The sequence below is a fragment of the Chanos chanos genome, chromosome 4, assembly GCF_902362185.1.
Source record: "Chanos chanos chromosome 4, fChaCha1.1, whole genome shotgun sequence".
Classification (NCBI taxonomy): Eukaryota; Metazoa; Chordata; class Actinopteri; order Gonorynchiformes; family Chanidae; genus Chanos; species Chanos chanos.
This window is the reverse complement of record NC_044498.1, coordinates 50,873,536-50,893,535: the sequence shown is the minus strand read 5'-3', so window position 1 is coordinate 50,893,535 and position 20,000 is coordinate 50,873,536. Positions and strand designations below refer to the sequence as shown.

The 20,000-nt window shown below is 44.6% G+C and overlaps 2 protein-coding genes across 2 annotated transcripts in view; both read left to right on the top strand.

Moving 5' to 3' along the window:
• Window positions 1-13,751, top strand: part of tacc2 (transforming, acidic coiled-coil containing protein 2) — a 22,333-nt gene extending 8,582 nt beyond the window's left edge. The window contains exons 8-17 of the mRNA XM_030772430.1: window positions 34-184; window positions 879-1,013; window positions 2,021-2,113; window positions 7,542-7,673; window positions 8,132-8,208; window positions 9,516-9,559; window positions 11,798-11,958; window positions 12,280-12,386; window positions 13,356-13,476; window positions 13,680-13,751. Of these exons, the coding sequence (XP_030628290.1) occupies window positions 34-184; window positions 879-1,013; window positions 2,021-2,113; window positions 7,542-7,673; window positions 8,132-8,208; window positions 9,516-9,559; window positions 11,798-11,958; window positions 12,280-12,386; window positions 13,356-13,476; window positions 13,680-13,745 (1,087 nt within the window). The 3' untranslated portion in view covers window positions 13,746-13,751. The remainder of the gene's footprint in view (window positions 1-33; window positions 185-878; window positions 1,014-2,020; window positions 2,114-7,541; window positions 7,674-8,131; window positions 8,209-9,515; window positions 9,560-11,797; window positions 11,959-12,279; window positions 12,387-13,355; window positions 13,477-13,679) is intronic.
• Window positions 13,752-17,017: 3,266 nt separating this feature from the next.
• The window catches only part of ly6pge (lymphocyte antigen 6 family member pge), a 4,015-nt gene continuing 1,032 nt past the window's right edge, over window positions 17,018-20,000 (top strand). Inside the window, exon 1 of the mRNA XM_030772428.1 lies at window positions 17,018-17,078. Within this exon, the coding sequence (XP_030628288.1) occupies window positions 17,018-17,078 (61 nt within the window). The remainder of the gene's footprint in view (window positions 17,079-20,000) is intronic.

Sequence of the window (20,000 nt, the reverse complement as noted above, 5' to 3'; positions counted from 1 at the left end):
TCTCTCTCTCTCTCTCTCTCTCTCTCTCTGTAGGAGTTTTGAGGAGATGGAGGCCCAGATCGCTGGAGGGAAGTCTCCAGTGTTACCTTCCAGTGGGGCACCAGAGGGGGTGGCGTCGGAGAAGAGCAGGAAGAGAGAGAGCGGCTCCGTGAGCCGCGCCCAGAGCAGTGAACGAGACGGGGCGGTGAGTCTGGCCCCGGCATCCACACGGACGTCACACATCCACCGTGTGTCTCACTTTTTCTCCACTGTATGTCTGTGCTGATTTCATCTCATTCCCTCCGTGGAAACTAACGCTGGATTCACCATCAGTTCTGATTAGAGCAGGCACTAGCATCTTTCACCTAGGGCGTCCAGGACTTTGGAGGAACCAGACACCTGTTTATGACTCTGCTGAAACATTGTTCGCCCAGTGTGGTGACAGTTTAAATGCACTTCCAACTTTAGCCTGTAGAGGGAGGCTGTGTCTAATACTGTGTCTATTACTGTGTCGTGCTTGTGAGAAGTAACTTAGCTGAAGCTTCAGCATTAACTTCATATAACCAGTGAAAGCCTTTTCCGGCCATAAAGACAACACCTGACTGTTGCATAAGCCCATTTAAACACTCAGTGATTAGACCCGGAGTAGAAAAATCCAGTCCTCAAGGTCCAAAGCCCTGATGATTTTACTGTCATCTCTTAATTTAGAGGTAGATTTTTCACCATGGAAACATGTGTGTGTGTGTGTGCACCTCTCAGCCAATCAGTAAGCATAGCAAACCTGCAGTTCTCTGGACTGGATTTAGGCTCCTCTAGTATCGCTTGCTTTGCTTTAACTTACCCCCACGCACCTCCTTTCCTCTCCCTCCCCCCTGCTCTTCCTCTCGGTCCCCTCGCAGCCCCCCACCCTGGCCCCGGTGGACCCCCCCGAGACCCCCATCTTAGACAGGCTGTCGGAACCGGCGGCTCCGCTCAGCTACCTGGAGCCCGACCTGGCTGAGACCAACCCCACTGCCTTCGCTCACAAGCTGCAGGTGTGTAGAGAGCTATCTGCCCTCTCCTCCCTGCACCTCCCTCTTCTCCTCCAGACTCGCACGACACTGTGTCTCTCTACCTCTCTCTCTCCCACAGATGTTTTGCTTTGTGAGTGTGTGTGTCTGTGCGCTGTGTGTGTGTGAGTGTGTGTCTGTGCGCTGTCTGTGTGTGTGAGTGTGTGTCTGTGCGCTGTGTGTTTGTGGGCGTGTGTGTCTGTGCGCTGTGTGTGTGTGAGTGTGTGTGTCTGTGCACTGTGTGTGTGTGTGTGTGTGTGTGTGTCTGTGCGCTGTGTGTGTGTGTGAGTGTGTGTGTCTGTGCACTGTGTGTGTGAGTATGTGTCTGTGCGCTGTGTGTGTGTGTGAGTGTGTGTCCGGGCGCTGTGTGTGTGTGTGTGAGTGTGTGTCTGTGCGCTGTGTGTGCGTGTGTGTGTGTGTGTCTGTGCGCTGTGTGTGTGTGTGTCTGTGCGCTGTGTGTGAGTGTGTGAGTGTGTGTCTGTGCGCTGTGTGTGTGTGTGAGTGTGTGAGTGTGTGTCTGTGCATTGTGTGTTTGTGGGCGTGTACGCTGAGTTGTGCGTGGTTGATCTGTCTGTGTGTTATTTGTTATGTTATTAATTTTCTGTCATCAATCGCAGCAGTTTCCTTTTATCCTTAATTCTTTCGATCCCTCTGTTCATTTTCGTTTGAACTTTTTCATCTTATAATGTCTGAGATGTATAGAATTGTACCAGGGCCGGGTTAAATGCCATTTTGATTTTATGATTTTCACGAAGACACAAAAAAGGCACCGGATTTGGCCTTAACCCTGGTTTTAAATGTAGTCTGTGTACGAGTGTCTGTGTGTGTGTGTACGTTGTATGTAGTTTCTGTGTGTTTGTATTGGAAGTGACGTAAGCGAGTTCCTACTCTAACCCTTCTCTCCTCCTGCTCCTCCTCCTGCTCCTTCACCTGCTCCTCCTTTGTTCTTGCCCCTCCACCTCGGGTCGCCTCCCTGTCCTGTGGCGGCCCAGGAGGAGCTGGTGCTAGCCGCCCTCAGGATAGAGGCTCTGCAGGTAGCCCAAAACATCTCTCAGAGCCCCACTCTGTCCTCTGAGCCCCCCCAGGTACTGATCTGAGTCAGGCCGCACCTGCCGCAAGTCTGTGAATGGGTGCAGGTGTGTGTGCGTGTGTGAGAGTCTGTGTGTGTGTGTGTGTGTGTTAGTGCATGTGTGTGTGCGTGCTGGTGTGCATGTGTGTGTGTGTGTGTGTGTGTGAGAGAGTCTGTGTGTGTGTGTGTGTGTGTATTAGTGCATGTGTGTGTGTGTGTGTGTGTATGTGTGTGTGTTAGTGCATGTGCGTGTGCGTGTTGGTGTGCATATGTGTGAGTGCGCGCGTGCGTGTGTATATGTGTAAGCATGAGCGTGTGATCCCCCTCTATACTAAATCCCCTGACAAGACCATTGGTCTGAGTTTTTACCCACAATCCACCCACACAGTGATGTGGGCGTGACCCAAACATTCATATTCACTTCCTCCTTTCCCTGAGTGACATTTCTAACATGGCTCCCTGTTTCCCTGCGTCTCCAACCAAAACAACCTCGTTTGGAATGAGACAGAGGCATCATCCTCTCCCAGGGCTTCTCAGACAATCCTGCATGTTGCCTGTATATTACACGCATAGACGCAAACAGCAGTGTGACTTGGGATGTCTCCTTTATAAAACTCCTCACTATCTCAATGAAGAAGAAAACACAGTGGATTCTGGACATTGGAGTTGCCATGGTTATAGATCAGCGTACACGTTATGTTTTTTGTTTAGCAGTTACCTAATCCCAGTTCACATTGTTGTTGTTTTCTGGGTACAGTTTTGACTAACTGACACTAACATTGTTGGAATCCAGCAGACAAAACAGTACATCACTCTGTATGCATTTGGAGACAGCTTGAGACCCATCGTTAGAAGCTGAGGTTTGATCAGACCTGCTGATTGAGAGGCCGCACAGTGGCCAGCGCTTTCTGCCTCTCTCCTGGGCATTTTCATAAGATATTTCATGCTTAAATTTGACAGTTTGACTGGATTGCGGGCACAGTGTGAGACCTTGTGGTAATGACCTGAACTGAGCTGGTACACACACACACACACACACACACACACACACACACACACATACGCACACACATACATATGCACGCGCACGCACACACATATATATGCACGCGCGCGCACACACACACACACACACACACACGCATACACGTACCATATACATATGTATGCACAAACACACACATACACACACACACACAAACACACACACACATATACATATGCGCGCGAACTCACACACACACACATACAGGCACACACATACCATATACATATGTATACACACACACACACGCGCGCGTATACACACACATACATATGCACGCGCACACACACACACACACACACATGAACAAACTCCCCTGTTCTCTCCCTCTCCTCCATTTTTACATTCTTGTCTTACACACTTCACAGTCGCATCTTAAGAAGCCCAGTTTGCGCCGCTGGAATCTCAACGGTTCTCCCACGGCTAAAGTAAGAGGGCGACGAATTCCCCTAAGATCCCAAATGTAACCAGAACCAGTCCATTAGAACTTCACCCCAAATGTAACCAGGACCATCCCGTAAGAACCTCATCCCAAATGTAACCAGAACCAGTCCATTAGAACTTCACCCCAAATGTAACCAGGACCATCCCGTAAGAACCTCATCCCAAATGTAACCAGAACCAGTCCATTAGAACTTCACCCCAAATGTAACCAGGACCATCCTGTAAGAACCCCATCCCAAATGTAACCAGAACCAGTCCATTAGAACTTCACCCCAAATGTAACCAGAACCAGTCCATTAGAACTTCACCCCAAATGTAACCAGGACCATCCTGTAAGAACCCCATCCCAAATGTAACCAGAACCAGTCCATTAGAACTTCACACCAAATGTAACCAGAACCAGTCCATTAGAACTTCACCCCAAATGTAACCAGGACCATCCTGTAAGAACCTCATCCCAAATGTAACCAGAGCCAATAGTACTTTACCTGTCCTTTCCCATGTATAGCGTCCCTAGCATAAATAAAGTTTCTCCTAGTTCACATCTTAAAAAAAATATATATATATGTAAACCTCTCATTCCTACCTTAGCTTTTGTGTCTGTTGACTAGAAACCCTTTGTGTTACAACTTTTTATCAAAACACTTCGCTAATATAACTTCAATTTTAGTATATAGTTTCACCTCTCACTGGACTCTGATGGTGTTGTTCATCTAGGTCTACGCTTACATTTATTAATTTCATCTTTTTTTTACACTGAGTCTTAGCAGCACTGCTAATTCCATTTCTAAATCCATTATTAAAAGATACAATTCAGAGCGGTAAACATAAAAAACTGAGAAACATATACATATATATATATATATATATATATATATATATATATATATATATATATATACAAAAAAAACCCTGAAATCTTTTCCTTCACACAGTTTATGTCATCCATGGTTAGAATCAGATCCTCCTTCACTGGTTAAATGATGTTTCACGCTGTCTGAAAATCTGGTTTGTTTTCCCCAGAAATCTGCAGTTTCGTCCGCTAAGACAGACGTGAAACTCTGTCGAAGGACATCTCAGAACTCCCAGGTACAGAATCAGACCCTCCCATCCTGCACAGCAGGCCCGGCACCCAGCAGACACTAGGAATCAGACGGTCTGAGGAGACAGTGGGCTTTGGTCAGGCCCGTGTAGCGTTATAGATTTAGTGACTCTTTCTCAGTACGACGTCTAAATGCAGATCTGTAGAGAAGCAATGTTTTTTAGAGTCTGTGAAACGTCATCCAGAATCCTCTGATGTGACATTGACTCTCAGTTGATACAGTTGATTTTATGGTCCCATGACGACGATAAGTTGCAATGCGTAATCTGTCATCCTCTGATCCAGGGAAGTCTTTGTATAGACGATGGGATTTTTTTCACTGTGTTTCTAGCAGCACACAGTTTAATGAACTGATTTCACTGTCCTACTCTCTCTCTCACCGTCTCACTGTAAAATACACAGTGCTGGACAAGGGCACGCACACACACACTCGCGCTTACACACACACACACAGACACACTCTCACACACACACACACACACACACACACACACACACACACACACACACGCGTACATACACACACACACACACACACACACACACATGCACGCGCGCACGGACACACACAGGTCCCATGAGTCTGGGATTATAATCTTAATTATGGAATTCAGGGATTATTTATCCTGTCTGACTGAGTCGTAGTCTCTGTCCATTACTCAATTCCTCTTATGACTTTCCATTCGAAAGTCTGTGCTCCTCATGCTCTGTATGGTAAATAAGGTGCTTCTGTAGCCGTTACCGTGGTTACCTCAGTATATCACGTTCCTTTGACTGCTTTGCTGTTGAGACAGATTTACTAGCCATCCCCTCACCCCTTCACTTGTTCATTTTTTAAAGTTTAGCTCAGGGGTGTCTAAAACCAGCCAAAGTCTGTTTTGTTTTTATTGGTCTTCACCTCAGAATCAAAGGTTGTTCTTTTAAACTTAGGAAACAGGTGTGTGTGCTCCTTAGCCAATCAGAGACCGCGTCACTGTTTGACCAGAAAACCAGTTGGATGTCCACCCTCCAAGGCGGGACCCGGGGCCACTCTAATGCGGTTCACAGTGTGACTGACTTGTGAACCGATAAAGAGGAATCAGTTTTCACTGGCTGTGTTTGTGTTTCTCTTGGAGATGGGTCAGAACCAGGTCCCTCAATCTGAATCAGGCAGACAGAAGATAGGATGGTTGGGATGGGAGGACATACAGAAAAACAGCACTGTCTGACATCAGACACGCTGGCCGATATACCTCTGCAACTACAGTCATTTACCTGTCTCTCGCCCCTGAGCAAGGCAAATGTGGCTATTAGTATTTTTGCCTTGTTCAGGGATGCATCAGCAATAAACTGTCATGTTTAGGTTTTGAACCCACAACCTTTTGGTACATCATTAAACCATTAAGATCCTGAGCATCTCAATGGGGACTCCCAAAGCTTCACCTAAATCCTTGTCTTTATTCGCACAGTACAAGCTGGACAGAGGGTCCCACAATAAATAAATGCTACAGCCAGACCCAACACTGCACCCCAGGGCTACAGTATCTATGTCCTATTCAGTAGCCTCCCCACTCTTCACATAGCCAGAATATAATCAAATAATCTTCTAATCCACCTCTGTTAGGGATAAATTAATCTGCTTTCATCAGCAGGTGGGCTCAAAACCTGAAAAAAAAAAAAATGACTGTTAAGCTGGTGTAGAGCAGGCTCCAGCAGAAGGGCTGAGGAAATGCGTAGCTTGAGGTCTGAAAACATGACGGTGTATCGCCGGGTGGGTTCTCGTGGGTTTCCTTTATGGATCGGTGAGGAGATAAACACGGTCATCGATTTCGTGGTTTTTTGTTTGTTTGTTTGTTTTTTTACGGTTTATCTCGCACCCACATCCCTCTGTCCGCGTCTTCAGCGTGTTGTTGTTTCTTCATTTGTCAAAATGTCACTCGTCAAGACGTGTACTCGGTGTTGATGTTCACCTCCTTTTTTTTCTGAGGATGTACCTATGGAGATGTTTGTCCAGAAGTGACTTCTATTCAACTTGACTGGTTGCGAGTTGAAATGTTTTTTTTTTTCCTTCCACGATTGACAATCTCCAACCTTTACAGTTTTGAGGTTTTGAAGTCAAATTTACACAATCCTTACATGGTCCCATGAAGGTCATATTAAGATTTAAAAGGACTTCTAGGAAACTCTTTTCAAAACACTTTCTGATGTTCCTCTCCCCCATATTAAGATTATTCAGATTATTTTTCAGATTATTACTCAGGTGATTGAGTAGTCGGTTTTTCCAGTTTCCAGTTTCCAGTTTCAGTCACCTTAACCTTTAATATGCATCCTGGGATCATTAACTGTAATGTGGTTCCCAGCATGTCACTAACACAAGGGTTGTCCTTTGACCCCTTCCTCCCCATTCCTCCTCTCCCCATTAGACACAAATTTCTCCACCTCCCCGGCCTGGAGCCAATCACAGCTGTGCCCTTCCATGACGAGCAGCTGGTCACAACCATTCAGCTTTGGGCATCATCAGCTGGTCACAGCATTTGCAACTGTAAGGGCTCTGGCCCATCGCAAATTGGACTTTCATTCCCCAAACGCCAAAAGCTTTTCTCTCTTTCTCTCTTTCTTCTTTTTCTTTTCTTTTTTTCCCCTTTGAATCTGAACTAAGAGCCTTGCTCCCATTGGCTTCGTGGCTTTTGCTGTGTAGAATTTGCGTAGACGATTGCACTGTCTCTCGGCTTGGTTCAGAAACTCGCTCAGTGTGTGTTTGACAGTGAGGAGAGGTTTTTATTTTTCCTCACTGTTCTTAACCAACGCAACTCACTAACGGTCTCCCCAACTGTGTCTCTCCCTTTTTTCCTCACCGCTACCGTAAACCAGCAGAGGGAGGTGGCATCGCCGACAGACAGCGGAGTCTCTAAGAGCTCCCTCTACTCCAGGGCGGGGTACAGCGAAGGAGAGACGCCCTACCTGCCCCGCGACCTGGACCACTCATTGGGCATCGCAAGAGAAGAGGTACACGCCCCCTACTGGAGGGAATAACAATACAGATTCCTCATACAGATGTGTGCTTAGAGCACTGGTAATAGTTGACAGTTCTCCATGTTCCTGTGTGTCTGACACTACATTCTGATTACATTTGTCAAACACACACACACACACACACACACACGCACACACACACACACACACACACACACACACAGACTCATACAGTCCAGTGTAATTGTAGATGTACGTGTCTTGGCAGTCATCCAAGTAGCCAATCAGTACTCTGCGACTTATCTCTGCGACTCTGTCCTTTGTCTGCGGTGCACTGTCTGACTTTTCACTGAAGCGACTGCAGAGATCTCTCCTAGACCCTAAATGGATTAGAGTGGCTTTTGGTGGCACAGAGCTTGGCTGTCCCGTCATCTGTCTCATTGTGTTCTCCCGTCTGAATTAACTGCTCTTCTTCTTCTCCTCCTCCTCAGATCGTTGCCAAGGAAAAGGAGGTTGCCGATTGGCAAAAGAAATACGAGGAGAGCCGCCAGGAAGTGGCGGAAATGAGGTGAGTCTGTACCGCCGCCTTCCAGGTCAACCCTGTGACCTCTGATCTCTCGTGACCTCTCAGCCGTAGGAACGTCAGGGGGTAAAACCCGACAGAACGATCTCCCAGCCCTCGCGTTACAGTACGACGAACTTCTCCCTTGCCCCCTGCTTCTGTGATCTCATCCTGTAGGCGGTCAACCTCCGCCCGTCTGTCCATCTGTTTTTATCTCCTCAACTGTTTCCCAAAGCCAAGACGGAACATAAAAGGCCAATTAAAGAAAGCCGCACTGGCACGATCGGCAGGATCAGGAGAGGGATTGGTAGCTGTTGAACAAAGAGGGATTATAGCCATGTCACCTGTACCTCTGGGAGGGGTCATGCCCGGGATGGGGGTGGGGGGGCACGTCACACAAAGATATGTTTGATGTCAGTCAGGACTTTGCAGAGAACACAGGGACATACAGTGGTGACCATGTTTCCTTCCTTCAGTAGAGGAGTGTGAAGAATGGGTTCCTTAACATCTCTGCCCATCCCTAAAATATGACCCATTCAGAGTCATCAGGCTTTAGCGTCTCTGGGGTGACTTTGCAGAACGCTGGGAGTCAGAAGCTATCCTGAAACAGTCTAACTGTAATCATTTCTGAATCATTTCTGAGTCACTTCTGAATCATTTCAGCACCAAAAGACCACGGGAAGCCATAAACACATCTCCGCCATCTCCCTAAAATGTTAACTGTGGAAGTCGGGTTTGGATCCACGGATCCGGACTCCTCACCTGCTCGGGGCTCCTTTCCCAGCGGGGGGGGGGGGGGGGGGGGGGGGGGGGGGTGCGGCGAGCAGCTGCACACAGCCTAGTTAGTGTGGATAAGACAGGGGCTTACTTCATTAGACTGATTAAGGGGAGGATAAGAAAAGCCTAAGAGGCTAAGAGGGAGGCATTGCTAATCCATAGGCTTACCCATGGGCAACCTGCTTTTCCCAAAACAAGCCTCCCCCCCCTTGCCCTCCCACCTCCCTGACACCCCCCCCCCCCCCCCCAAATAGGCCACAGGTAGCTGCAGCCAGGAGGTGTGTCTCCAGCACAGGGCATCACAGGAGGTCAACTGTCTTAAGAGAGTCTAACCAAAAGAAAAAAAAAAGGGGGTCAAATCAATCAACTCTCGCCCCTAATTCATTTACCTTCAGCCTGATCAACTCATTACCCCCCCAGTCTCTCTTTTCACACTCTGGCCTTTTCGCATGTGCGTTTCCATGGCGACAGATTCATTCCTTATTTTTCTGTGTCCGTCGATAATGACTAACGGTTGCCATGCTCTTGGTTCACAGGAGGATAGTGGCGGAGTACGAGAAAACCATCGCGCAAATGATCGGTGAGTCATCGATAATGTTTGTTTGTCTCAATGACTCACTCTCACTGTGTGAAAGGGTTAAAAGGCCTGTCTGTGTGATGAGAACTTGATTGGTTGTTCTCTTTATTGGTCTCTATTGGTCGTACTCTTATCACTTACACTCACATGCATATATATGTTTCCTAGTTATGGCAAATCTACACAGCTATATACATATACAGATAGACATATATTTTCAGTTCTCTTATGTTGATCTGCAGAGAAGACTTACATGGCCCCGGACCCAACAACTGGTCAGTTCCAAACACAAGCTACCATTTATCCCCCATTAAAGAATTAGAACAATCTTATATTTATTTTTGCTTCCCTTAAACCACATAACAGCTCACCAAAGCCTGATTCAGATTCAAACTAATTCACTCATCAGATTCAGACTGATTCACACAGAGTCCCAAATACTCTCTGTGTCTGTGCCCCCTGTGAGAACTGTCACAGGCGCTGTGTACGTGACTCTTTTTTTATTTTTTTTATTTTTGGAGATCCTGTCAATGGTTTTGTTCTGGACTTTAATCGCTTTTCCCTTGCAGTTCGCCGCGCTCCCTTGCCATGTTCTTCTGCTCGGACATGTTTGAATTTCTCGTCATTATTACCCCGGCTTCAGTTTTTCATTTCACTTCTAAAAGTTCACTCTCACTTTACCATGCTCCTCTTTTATGCACAGTATATATTTTCCTCTTTTTTTCCCAACATAACGAATATTTCTTTCTACCTTTCTTTAGCATTTTAGTTTTGTTTATATTTATTTGTTTTTATTTATTTATTTATTTATTTATTGGTTGAATCACTTTCCCTCTCTGCTCTCCTAAAAAAACCCATTTCTGCTTGATTTTTTTTTTTGGTTACTCTTCATTCATTGGAGGAGAGACGTCATTTTTTTTTTTTTTTTTTGGTGACATGTCCATCTGTCACTTTTCTCTCTGGCTTGACTTAACACAATCCCTTCTTTCTGTTTTGTCCCCTCGTTTGCCTGTAAATATTTGATAAACCAATCAGGCATGCCTGGTAAGTAACGAAGACTTTTTTTTTTTTTCAGTTTGTGTCTGCATCCGCTTTCACCCGACAGACAGACAGAGAAGTCATTATATCACCTCTCTGTTCCATCTGTCCTTCCATTTTGCGTCTGTCTCGTATTTCGCACCTACATAAATATATATATACATATACATGTATATTTCTTTACAAATAAATTGTGTCTTCTTTTTTTTTTTCTTTTTTTTTTTTACTTGATTGATTTCAGCTGCACAAATTAAGCCAAACCTACAATAAAACAAAGCACAAAAGTTGCACATATAGTGATAGTTTTTCCATCATTAAGACAGTTTAAAATGTATAGCTTTCTCTGACTGCAGAGTGACTGACAGAAGCAGGGTTAAGAGAGTGAAGCAGGTATGATGGGAAGGTTAAAGGTCACGTAGGGGCACTCATAGAGAAGACACCGCGGTACAGACAGGTCGTCGAGTGTCTCTTTGCTTTTCTTCATCGTTAAGTGTTTGTCATTTCCTGCATGCTTCATGGTGGTTGGTTAGAGATGTCATCGACTAAGAGACGGATTCATATCATTATCAGAGCCGCAGTGGTGTGATAGAATATCATTACAGCAGAGTGATCACTGAGTCTACAGCTGAACCAGCGTCTCAGACAGGATCTGTACATGACACCTGTTTGACTGTGTGAGAGAGCGTGTCAGTGAATGAAGCAGAGGTGTATGTATGAACCTGGTACACTTATGTGTGTGTGTGTGTGTGTGTGTGTGTGCATGTACCTGTATGTGAGTGTGTGTGTGTGCGTGTGCGTCCCTGTGTGTGTGTGTCTGTGTGTGTGTTGTTCATATTTAGGCTTTACTGATGTCAGGGTGTGACTGTGTGTATGTGTATGTGTGTGTGTGTGTGAGAGAGAGAGAGAGGGAGAGAGTGTGTGTGTAGTTCATATATAAGCCTGACTGATGTCAGGGTGTGACTGTGTGTATGTGTGTGTGTGTGTGTGTGTGTGTGTGTGTGTGTGAGAGAGCGAGAGAGAGTGTGTGTGTGTGTAGTTCCTATATAAGCTTTACTGATGTCAGGGTGTGTGTGTGTGTGTGTGTGTGTGTGTGTGTGAGAGAGCGAGAGCAAGAGAGAGAGAGAGTGTGTGTGTGTGTGTGTGTGTAGTTCCTATATAAGCTTTACTGATGTCAGGGTGTGTGTGTGTGTGTGTGTGTATCAGAGGACGAGCAGAAGGAGAAGTCTCTGTCACATCACACCATTCAGCAGCTCATCGTGGAGAAGGACCAGGCACTGGCCGACCTAAACTCAGTGGAGAAATCTCTGGCCGACCTCTTCCGCCGCTACGAGAAGATGAAAGACGTGCTGGAAGGCTTCCGTAAGGTGAGAAGCACACACACACACGCATACACACACACACACACACACACACACACACACACACAGGGACGCACACACACACGCACACACACACACACACACACACACTTAAGCTTTTACTGTTCACTATGTAACAAAATTGGAGGAGCACTGGTTTTAAATGGCCACACCAGGATTCCCAGTTTAATTTTCTCCACTGAATATACTGCTGAAATGTCACATATACTGGGAAATATCACAGTTTCACACTGAGAGACACATCAGGACATGCTAGCATTAGTCGCGCTCCCCAAAAAGCAAAACGTTTCTTTTGTGTCTCCTCAGAATGAGGAAGTTCTAAAGAAGTGTGCGCAGGAGTATCTAAACCGAGTTCGCCGTGAGGAGCAGCGCTACCAGGCCCTGAAGATCCATGCCGAGGAGAAACTGGATAAGTGAGTGCAGTGGGGGATACCACTATAGCTTAGCCACGGATTTTTGTTTGAAAACAACCCCTCTGTCTATGCTTTACATCCTCTTGGCCCATGACCTGACAGGAATCCGTAAGGTTAATGACGCGTAAGAAAAGCCTTGTTTCTCTCAAATATCTCCGTTTTGGTTTGAAGAAACAGTGCATCTCTGACACCTCCTGTCTGTATGTGTCTCTCTCTCACTTATGGTTTATCTGTCTCTCTCTCTCTGACTGTGTGTGTGTCTCTCTCTCTGTCTGTATGTGTCTCTCGCTCTCTTATGGTTTATCTGTCTCTCTCTCTCTGACTGTGTGTGTCTCTCTCTCTCTGTCTGTATGTGTCTCTCTCTCTCTCTTATGGTTTATCTGTCTCTCTCTCTCTGTCTGTATGTGTCTCTCTCTCTCTTATGGTTTATCTGTCTCTCTCTCTCTCTGTCTGTGTGTGTCTCTCTGTCTCTCTCTCTCTCTCTCTCTCTCGGACTGTGTGCATGTTTCTCTCTCTCTCTGTCTATGTATGTGTGTCTCTCTTTCTGACTGTGTGTGTGTGTCTCTCTGTCTTACTGCGTCTCTGTCTCCTTCTCTCTCGGACTGTGTGCATGTTTCTCTCTCTCTCTGTCTGTGTGTGTCTCTCTGTCTTATTGTGTCTCTGTCTCTCTCTCTCTCGGACTGTGTGCATGTTTCTCTCTCTCTCTGTCTTATTGTGTCTCTGTCTCTTTCTCTCTCGGACTGTGTGCATGTTTCTCTCTGTCTATGTATGTGTGTCTCTCTGTCTGTCTGTCTGTGTCTCTCTGTCTTATTGTGTCTCTGTCTCTCTCTCTCTTTCTGACTGTGTGCATGTTTCTCTCTCTGTCTGTGTGTGTGTGTCTCTCTGTCTTATTGTGTCTCTGTCTCTCTCTCTCTCTCTCTCGGACTGTGTGCATGTCTCTCTCTCTCTCTGTCTGTCTGTGGTGTGTAGAGCGAACGCGGAGATCGCCCAGGTGCGTGTGAAGGCGAAGCAGGAGCAGGCGGTATACCAGGCCAGTCTGAGGAAGGAGCAGATGAAAGTGGACTCACTTGAACGCACGCTGGAGCAGAAGGTTAGGCTGGATCCAACATCTCCCCTGTCTATCACATAGTCTTGTTTTTTCCTCTTCCTTCACCAGCTTCCCAGGACAAAACACACACGGGCACAACCTATAACACACAGACACATGCTCACACAACCGTTGAGGTTCGTATAAGGATGCATGCGAAGACACGGTTCATATGTCTCACCTGTGCACCTGTTTGATCTTCACAGAACAGAGAAATTGAGGAGCTAACAAAGATCTGCGATGAGTTGATTGCCAAGATGGGGAAGAGTTAACCATCATCATCATCATCCTCCTCCTCGTCGTCATCATCATCATCACAGAATCTCTGTCTGTTCCTTAAGGGGAGAAAAGAAAAAGAAAGAGAAAGAAATGACAAAGGAGGAGAGAAATAAAGGCATGAGGGAAGGGATGAAAAACTGAGACATGACAGATACTCTTGTTTTCGTTCTCCTGTGTTGGTATCACACTACTGAATTAGCTCATGTACTTGAGTATCTCTGGTCTCTCGCTCTCCCTCTCTCACACAGGAGGCCTTCCCTCAGTAAAAGACTCTGTTGTAATTACTTTACTGTGTTTTTTGGTTTTTTTTGGATGTTTTAATGTGCACCAGATTACCTGTATCAGGGGTTTTTGTGAAAACATTTTTAGAACTGTTCTACCCATCAGTAGACAAATTATTTAGAACGTGCATATGTGTATATAAGAGATAGATAGATAGAGAGAGAGAGAGAGAGAGTGAGTGAGAGTGAGGATGAATGTTGCCATGACAACCACTGATAGAGTTGACTGTTATGTGCTAATTTCTGTATGTACCTTCTCACAGCAAGACAACAGGAATGCTATAGAAGAGAGTACATGTATGTGTATATATACATATGCACATAAATATATATAGAGAGAGAGAGGGAGGAAGAGAGAGAAAGAGAGAAAGAACACAAAAAACTTATCAACAAAACATGATCATGAAAAAAAATGTTTAAAATTGCATGAAGCAAAAGAAATAAACTACTCCATTTTGTATATACGAAAATGATCTCGATGTAAAACAAAAACAAAAACAAACACAAAAACGAACAAACAAACAACAATGACAACAACAATAACAACAACAAAAAAATGGAAAACATCTGCTGCAGTTTTTGATACAGTATCCTGTTAGGTTTTTCCCACTTCTGTTGTGCATCTCTGTAGATACTCTGTGTTTACTTGTTTGTTTGTTTAGCTCAACAACAACAACAACAAAAACACTGACGCGTGATTTTATTTTTGGGAACTTTATTTTGATATATTTGATTAACTTTATGGTAATGGTATATGGCTCTTATTTGAGGTAATTTAATTTGGATGAATTTAGCTCAGTTCTGCTATGATTGATGTGTCACTCAAATGAGCAGTTCTGTTCAGCTCACCTGCTTACAAAGTGCAATAAAAAATGGCAATAAAAAAACTGGCTACTGTTGGTCCTTAAGGTCACATGACCAAAAGCACAACACGCTCTCTCTCTCTCTCTCTCTCTCTCTCTCTCCCACATACATACACACACCCTCTGTCTTTATCTCTCCCTCTCAGTCTGGCTTTCAAACACACACACACACACACACACACTGTCTCTCTCTCACACACACGCACTTACAAAGCGGTTCTGAGGTGTTAATCAGTTCAGAAACATCTCTTTAAAACAGACTGTAGTTAGTGCCTGGTGTTACTTACTTAAAAGACTGTGGAATGTCCAGTTAAGAAATCAGAGTTAAAGAACAGATTTGCATTTGAGAGCTGCGTCTCAGATAAGTTCCCTTAGAGTCTCAATCTGTTCTTTTTTTAGTGACCAGTATGAACTGTGTCATCAGAAGCCTCTGGTTAATGATTTGATTTGTTAATGATTGACCCTTAGTGACGTCTAACGCCACGCCACAGATCGGCGTGCTGGTGCACGGAACACCTCGGACAGCGCCCGTCTGTGTGTGACTACCTCCCTCAAACCCCACAGAATGTCCCAGAATCCATCAGTGTGATCTGACCCGTCTGTCTGTCTGTCGGCTCTTTTCCGTTCTGTCAGCTGACTGCTCTTACATCTTCCTCCTCTGATTAGCCTTTTATTCATGTTTATGGAGGGAAGGATTCAGCGTCAGTCTGGCTCACTGTACGTGAGCTCACGACAGATTTTTTTCTCCCAGACACAACAGATACAGCTTTTTATCCATCCCATTTCAAAGTCTACGAGACAAACCCAGCGAAGACAAGATGCAGGAGGGATATGACATGCCGCGCACCGTTACGCTCTCCATGTAGATGGGTTAAAGAGACGGTGAGCAACAACGCATGAGGTGTGGAAAGGCTAGGCCCACAGAATTTATAACGTTTGTGTGGCGTGAAACAGACGAACTCTGAAGAGGTATATTCTGGTGAATGCTTAGGGGAATATGTTCGCCCATCTTAAAATGACTGTCAAAGAAAACCAAATGACGCAAAGTAAAAAAAAAAACAAAACTGTTTAAGGTCTTGGCGTCATGTGTTCGTTCAAACAAAGGGACAAAAACTAAAAAAAAAGATGCCATATTTCTTATGCCTTTTCAAAATTTCCATTTCACGATTCATCACAATGGGAAAGTACACAGTCAATAAATAAACAATTTACAAATGTCAAATTGGTTCTTACGGGTAGCCCACTTTCAGACCCATTCATCAGAATTACACAGTTATCACTGACAATGTAAAACTCAGCAGATAGCAGATTAAATGTGACCTCTTTCCCTTCATTAGTAAAACACAAACTCAGACTCTCTCAGTCCTGGTTTACTACTCAGCAATATGTTTTTATCTCATGGAGATGTGCAACACACAGCTTCGCTCTGTGTGATTCCTGTTTGAGACACATTTTAAACGAACTTCATGTGTTTTTTTATTTTTTATTTTTATTGATCGGTTTGCAGATGATTCATGTTAATATGAAAGTAGTGGTATCTCAAGGAATTATTGGTTCTGCCATTAACAGAACCACTGATCTCCCTCCAAAGATCCTTAAACACAAAGACTAGAGTATTCCTATTGAAATGTAAAGCACGAAAATGTGTTATCCATTCGGATACAGATCTTATGATCGTCTACTTCAGATAAATGAAATGCCAGCACCGTAACCATCTGTCTCTGGTTATCTGGAGTACAGATCTCAATTAAATCTTATGAACGTGTTGTGTTCACATTTCTTTTGCATGGTGATGTCACATCAGACCCCCCCCCCCGGCCATTTGAGATGGACAGAAGAGAGCAGGGGGAGACCTGAGGGAGACAGGTCAGATCTGGGGGGTTGGGGGGGGGGCGGAGCTTGTCGTCTAATTAATGAGTTGTTCCTCCCTTCTGATTAGCCCAGCTGGTGAAACAACGCTCGGGTTTTAATACACAGACAGTAATCTGCCTCTCTGTGCTCCTGTGGGGTGGGGAGGGTGGGGGGAGGGGGGGTATTAACTTCCTGATATCCTGGCTTAAGCTCAGGAGTTTTAGGAGCAAACAACCTTCTTTTCATTGTTGGATTCCGTCGGCCGGAGACATGAGGTCTGCCCGCTGTTACCTGCTTCTCAGCCTCCTCATCGTTCTCCTCATGGCTTACGGTAGGGAAACTCTCTCTTTCTCTTTTTATAGCACTCCTTTTTTCCCTCCCTCTTCCACCGCTCTCCCTGCCATCCCTCTATCTTTATCAGATCTTTTCAAGCAGACGTTTGGTGTGACGTATTGAAAATTCGGCCTTATTAGTAGGCACTCATGTCAAAGTCCCTCTCTGTGTTGTGCTACGTTTTTTTGGATCTGAGTTGTCTTTTTTTCCGCCCCCTCCATTTCGATGTTTCTCTTTTTGTTTCCTGTCTTGCGTTGTTCAGTAGCGTGTTGGCTCTCTCGCTAACTGTCTTCATGTAGCGCCTCCTTCCCTAAAACCTCGCAGCTCTCCCAAGCCATTCTATTATTCAACGATAATCTTTTTTTAACGATACTTTAATTACCTAACCACTCAACATAGTGAAAGTACCGATTTATCAAATAGATGGCAACTTTTAGCTGTATCAAGACAAATCACAAAAAAAGAAAAGAAAAAAAGGAAAAGAAAAAAGAAGAGAAGAGAAGAGGACACCAAATGTTTTCGTCCCCAATTTTCCCCGTTTTTTTTTTTTTTTTATTCTTCTTTCCTTTATTTTACAAACACACTGTTCAATGTGTGATAAAAGAAAAGCTAGGGGGATTTCTCATGATTACGTACAGGCCGTCACCGTGGGGCCCAGAACAATAAGACTAACCGTGTATCGATTCCCTGAATCTGAGGCTCATTCAAGAACAATTATCGGACAATGACCGGTTGAGCAGCATCGTTGCATCCTGTGATTTTTAAAAAGCTTCGTATGTGCGCTGTCTTACAATCAATGGCCTCGCATGGAACCTGGCTAACTAAGCTGGTAATTCGTGTTAAGCTAATGACAGTGCTACGTGAGGGAGGCTTGACTCTGGCAAGAGGATTTGGATCAGCCCTGGGTAGATGTCCAGGCTTACACGTACATTCAAAACAGAGGATTTCACAGAAAAGAAAAATGCTCTCCCACAGTACACCATCATGGATCCAATCAGCAGATCCAATGGCCAGAGACGTCTGGTTAACGGTTCTGCATTGGAATAAGACGACAGGAGCATCTGGATCATTTGTTTGCCTTCAGCGAATGATCAAGGACCATCTGTCCCGAGCCACAACCTGCTCTTACGTGCGAAACATTCAAATCTGTTCAGAGAGCAAGCACAAACTGTTGACACGTATCATTTGCGAGGGTGACGCCATTGGTGACCTCTGACAGAGGAAGTAATGATCATTGAGTACCTGTGGTAAAAAAAAAAAAAAAACCAACAACAACAACAACAACAAAAAACAACAACACACTGTCAGAGAAATGAATGAGGGCAAGTTTGGGTCATGTGACAGTTTCTGAATCTAAATGAGTGTATGTAACTGTAAAACGGTGCACAAAGTCCCTCAGCACGGCAAAGCCTCTGTGAACCAGACCTGTTCTCCCTCCCAAACATTCAGAGGTTTAACCACAGAAGAGCTTTTGAACTTGAGGGAATAAACCTTTTGGGTCACACACACACACACACACACACACACACACACACACACACACACACACTCGCTCGTTTTAAACAGAGACGTGTGGTCCTGAAAGAGTGTGTTTGTAGTTTTTTCACAGTCAAAGTGAAGCAGATCTGGAGTGTATCTATGTGATCTCTCTGGCATGTACTTCAAAAGCTGTTTATGAGAGGAAAAAAAAACATTTAAGGTAAGATGTCAGGGAGAGATACTTTAGAAAAGCTTTAGATGTGACACATTCAGAGAAAGAGTTTATAAAAAAAGAAGAAGAAGAAGAAGAAGAAGAAGAAGAAGAAGAGAGCAGTGGAAAAGGAAAAAGAGGAATACCCAACTTTTTTCTGGGCAAAGTCTTAAAACTAAAGCAACACCTCAGAGAGACAAGACTGTCATGTGGGGATCAGACAGCAGCTACTCTAGATTCCAAAACAGGCAGAGGAGATAGAAAGACAAAATAAAAATCAGTTATGAGCCAGAGGTTTGCAACGTCACACTCCTAATGTCTTGACATGTTAGTTTAGTGGTAGTATTTTAGTATGGTGCTTTGGTATGAGGGCAAACCACAGTTAGTTCTCAGTACATTTAAAATACAGTCTCTCAGACTGTCAACTCAAGTAACGCTGGTCTCTTACACTAACAGTGAACAGTGTACAGATTAAGTTGAACACCTTGATGAATCTGAAGTCATTTGGTTTCCTTATCACACTTTGGATTGGTATCTGCTTGGGCCGCTGATGCAGTGGACGTTCAGATTGACCACAGCACGGTGACGCTTCAGCAGTCTGGGCCTGTGTCTGCAGAGAGGCTGTAACCATGACGACATCCACTTAAACACCAATGACCAGCTAAGGATCAAAGAGTAGCTTAATCAAAACGTCATTCTCAAAATAGTCTTATAAGAGCAGATATGATATTTGAATCTCTCTGGGTCTGTGAGTATTTCTGGCCAAAGAGAGAGAAATGATCCCTTTGATGAACCACTTCTTGGTCTGTTGATCATCACAGCATAGTGATGGCCTATCAGACGTCAAGTTATACGATATTACTCACTACAATAGGTAATCACATCAACTGTACAATATTACTCACTACAAAACGTAACCATTCCATACCATTGGATTTTCCCTTGTCATGGGATAACGACTCCATTACATTGTAATTACACGTTACCAATTACAGCTGCTTTGTAGTAATTACAATGTAATTAATTTAATGTTTTAATTTAATTTTGAGCTTAGTCCACAGAAGCTGATACTTAACACACCTCTTAGCCTTTGGTGCTCAGGTAGCCAAAAGCTAGATGTTGGTGCCCCAATATGCAGTGTTCTGCTGAACAACTTTATCCTGGGGCTGAACACTCAGTGTGTCCTAAAGTAAGAATGTGAGAGGTCATCTGTTATCTTCTGCTTTATTC